At 48.7% G+C, this 4,373-nt stretch overlaps 1 protein-coding gene across 1 annotated transcript in view; it reads right to left on the bottom strand.

The window, feature by feature from the left end:
• Positions 1 to 3,599, bottom strand: part of RASSF2 (Ras association (RalGDS/AF-6) domain family member 2) — a 17,705-nt gene extending 14,106 nt beyond the window's left edge. The window contains exons 1-4 of the mRNA XM_010003943.1: positions 3,541 to 3,599; positions 2,227 to 2,302; positions 1,982 to 2,133; positions 448 to 533 (exon numbers count right to left, since the gene is read on the bottom strand). Coding sequence (XP_010002245.1) covers positions 448 to 533; positions 1,982 to 2,133; positions 2,227 to 2,302; positions 3,541 to 3,599 — 373 coding nt within the window. The remainder of the gene's footprint in view (positions 1 to 447; positions 534 to 1,981; positions 2,134 to 2,226; positions 2,303 to 3,540) is intronic.
• Between the last annotated feature and the right edge of the window lie 774 nt (positions 3,600 to 4,373).

Consider the following 4,373-nt stretch of genomic DNA (forward strand, 5'->3'; position numbering starts at 1 on the left):
CCCCCCAATGCCCCTTTCTTCTTCTTCTTCCCTAAAAGCAGAGTCCCCGGGAAGGAGAAGCTCCAACATCCTCCTCCCGCCCATCCCACCAGCCTCTTTTCTCCACCCCTCTATTTCTTTCCGAGCTTCTTTTCCTCGCATCCCACCACAGGATCCCTTTCCCAGGAGCAGAACCTCTTAGGAAAGGGCTTTGGGGCCACGATTTTCTTGCTGCAATTATTACATTAAATACAATAAATGAAACACATTAAACCAGTTAAATTTTAGGTGCCATCGAAAGGGCTTCAAGCTCCACGGAGCAAGAAGGAAACACTGATTTTTTTAGAAAAATAACCCCCCCACACTTGGTTTATCTTTTATTCCAAACAAACTGGAGCATAAGGCAGCTGCTCCCAGCTACCTGGCCAAATCCAATGGGATCAGAGCCTGGATCAGGGCCTGACTCACCTGTATTCCCGGGAGACTCCGCGTTCGGCGCCGCATCCGCATCCGTAACCTGGATGTCTGGCAAGGTGCTGGGCTTCACCACGGAGCTGGCATTCCAAAAAACACCCCAATTGTGGGGAAGTTATCCTGGTTGTGGTTCCCCTGGCAGCTGCACTGCCAGGGGAACCACAACCAGGATAATTTCCCTCCCCCCTCAAATGAAAGCAGCCCCTTCTCCCTGTGGATTGGGCAGATCCTTGTGGTCACTTCCAACCTGGATTTCCAGGGTTCCTTCCAACCATCCCCTCAGGGTTGAAGCACATTTGCATTATCATTCCTAAATCCCATCCTATCCCCAAAAAATACAACTCTTGGGAAGGTGTTATCCCAGCTGCCCCTTCCAGGAAGGGATGCTGAAGCTTTTTGGGAGCTCCAACACACAACTTGCCCAAGCAAAATTGCTCCTGGGCCTTTTTTTCCTATTTACAGACATCCAAAAAAAGGCAAAAATCAGGCAGAAACCTCCACCATGGCCAGGCCAGGCCAGGGGCTGGCTGCTCCAAGGGTCAAGCTGGGAACAGACTGGGAATTGGCTAGGAATGGGCTTGGGAAGTGGCTGGGAACAGGCTGGCAAGGACCAGGATCCAGCATTAAATTGTGTTAAAATCCCTCCCCTCCCTTGTTGGTTTTGGAAGGAGCTTCTTGCAGGCAAAGGGGTCTCTAGAAAAGGAGAGTCTTTGTGAAAGGGGGGGGGGGTGTCTTTGCAAAAGGAGGAGTCCTTGGAAAAAGAGGGGGGGGCAGGTTGCAAAAGGAGAGGGTGCAGAAAGGGGGGGAGTGTCTTTGCAAAGGGGGTCACAAGTGGGTGGCCCTGTATCCCTTAAACACAGGTTTGCCTCTGAGTGTAAATACAGACATTTAATAACCTTCACACGGTGTGGAGATACACAGATAGGACTACAATATGAATGTGAAGCAAGAGAAGGAGGGTATCTGAGAACTGTGGATAGGTGTGAGGGAGAAAAATATCCTTTGAATGCCTCTAAATACCTTACGAGATCTAACGTTCAAAACTGGCAATTTCATCATATCCATACCTGTATGGAGCAATGCAACTCATTTACTGCATCTTAAAGGCTTTTTTGCTATTGCTGATAGCTATCTTGGGTAATTTTGCATGTGCTCCAGATGACAAAGGTACTCTGACATATATTCAGTCTGAAATAGATGGCTAGTGCTCGATATCTAGTGTGCATAAAGAGAGTACAAATATGCAAGTGTGTTGCATTATGTTATGCCACACACCGTATTTTGCCCACCTAATGGACTCTTAAATTGGGTCTTCTTAAAGGTGGGGGTGGGGTTTGCAGGAACCCAGGCTGCTTCATTCCAGACTTGGCTCCTCCAGGCTCCTGCACCTCACTGGGAAAACCACCCAAACGAAGCAGCCGGGAGGTGCGGGCAGGGATAATGGGGGGCAAAAAGGGGTGGTGGGGAAAGGGGAGGAGGGAAAGGGGACACACACACACACACAGACCCTTCTTTGCCCTGGGCTCACCCGTGGGCCCCCAGGTTGCAGCCCGAGTGCCAGGAGGAGGAGGAGGGGGGCGGGCGGATGCGCTGGTTGTCGTCCTGCATCTGCAGGCGGATGGGTCTCCTCAAGCCCCACGAGATGTTCAGCAGCCCCTCCACGACCAGCTCTCCTTCCTCCTGCACGAGAGAACATCCCCCCCCAAGGGGAATCAATCCCAATTTCCTCACTTCTAGGTTTTTTTTTCAGAAGCTGGTGGGTTTGTTTCTTACCTCCCGGTGCCGCAGCTGTAAGTTCTGCCCCTCGTAGTAGATGTTGTAGGTCTTCAAGTGTAAGAGCAGCTCATTTCTGGGGGTGAAAATGGGGAAAGTGCTGAGAAGAGATGGGGGGGACATGGCAGGCACCAGAATGGGACAACTCTCCAAAAAAAATATGTGGGAATGGTGCTGAGAGAGATGGGGAGGAGCAAAGGGGGACATTGGGGCACAGGAATGGGACAGCGCTCCATGGGACAGCTCTCCATGGGACAACTCCAGGTGAGTTGGCAGATGCCACTGGTTAAAGCTGGTGGCTGGTTAAACCAGCTTAATTTGGGGAAAATGTGGGTCTTTTGCTGCCTCTGGCTCTCCCTCATTGAGGGCACCTGCTGGGGGTTCAACCAGCTCCTCACAACCACGATTAGGGGGGTCAAGCTCCCTGCAACCGTGCCCTCAATAAGCCATGCAAAGAAGATGTCAGAAAACCCACCAAGGCCTTGGTGGAGTTGGTCACAAGACTGAAAAAAACAAGGCTTTTTTTTTTTGGAACATCCAAGCCCTGGGGTCATGCTGGAGTCACAAGTTATCACAGGCGGGTTTATCCCGTCGGCTTGTCGCTCCGGACCTTGACCTTGAGCTCCAATTAAAAGTCTGAGCCCTGCTCCAGTTGCAAATTAATAATAAAAAAGAGTAATAAAATTAATACAAAAAGTAAAAACAATAATAAAAAAAATATAATAAAAATAAAACTAGGCTAAGCCCAGCAATGAATCACGGGGCCACCGACACCTCTGGCATTAATTCCCAATGTTGGCATGAATTCAGCTGGGCTGGTAGATGGAGTTTAAGGCTCCTTGGCACCACCAGAGCAGTTTAAAGAAGCCCAAATCAGGGGGATTTGGTGCTCTGATAGAGGGAAAAAGTGGGGTTAAAAGTATCACATATATCTTTTATCTCCTCCAACATCTGCCTCAAAACTTCAGAATAGTTTTACTTCTTTGCTGAAGCATAAAAGAGCAATTATGTCTCAGGATCTTTTCCAGCAAAACTCCCATTTCAAGAAATTTTATAGAGCACTTGGCCACATTCCTAAGGAAGAAAAAAAAAATAAATTCCATCAACAACCCTTTTTTTGTTGTTGTTGTTTTCAGTGGAAGTTGCAGCTCCTCACCCCAAGATGACTTTTTCTTCCCAAATCCAACTGCATGTAGTGAAAAACCCAGGGTCACTTCCCAGCTGGAAGGTGAAACCCCTGGGGAATATTGGAAGTAACTCCCCAGCTCCCAGCACAAAGGGGTTTCTGCATCATATCCTAACCCAGGACCTTACTTGGAGATGAATTTGTCTTTTCCACAGGGAACCAGGTACTGGCAGCCACCGTAATCCATCCTCCTGCTCTTCTTTCATGGGAGCTGAACTGGAAAGAGGGAGGAGAGAAAAAACATCAGCGTGAACCGCCCCCAATATCACATCCCTGAGGTTGCACCCTTGGATAATGGGGAGGGGAAAAAAACCAAACAACCCCACAACTTGCTTGGATTCTGGAAGAGCTTTTGGGAAAAGACTCCAGTGGATGTGGCCATGGGTGGATTTGATGTGGGTTGTCCAGGAAAAGCAATGGGGAAGGAGGGGAGATCAGATAAGGGGAGAAGTGCTGTAAACTCACTGAAAATTTAATATGGGTGGAGATCCCCTTACGCTGACATTTGCATTTCCAGCATCCACAGCAGCCCCAGCAGTGCCAGGCCTGGAGCTGGAAAGGTTCTAAGCAGGATTTTCCCCTTTTCTCTCTTTATTTTTCTGAGGTTTTGCTACAAAGCTTCAGAGACTCAGGTCTGGATCTGGCTTGATGTGTCCTCCTGCTGTCCCCAAACCCAGAGGGCTGAATTTCACCAGCAATATGAGATGCTGAGCTGCTCCCTTTACCTTTTTTTTCTTTATGAAACCAGTTAATTTGGTGTTTTCCCTCCAGTTGCACAACATCTCTGCTTGGAAAAACTGCAAATACTCAGAAACTGCCTCAAAAATCCCACCTCCCCTTATCCAGAAGGAGAAATAGAGGTGAGAAAAGTGCATTTGATCCACAAGCTGCTGTTTTCTTCCACCTCCTGCATCACCATGTGCTTCCTCCTGATCCCCTGGGAGACAAACCTGTTTCCCTA

The sequence above is a fragment of the Chaetura pelagica genome, unplaced genomic scaffold (assembly GCF_000747805.2).
Source record: "Chaetura pelagica isolate M959 unplaced genomic scaffold, ChaPel_1.0 scaffold528, whole genome shotgun sequence".
Lineage (NCBI taxonomy): Eukaryota > Metazoa > Chordata > Aves > Apodiformes > Apodidae > Chaetura > Chaetura pelagica.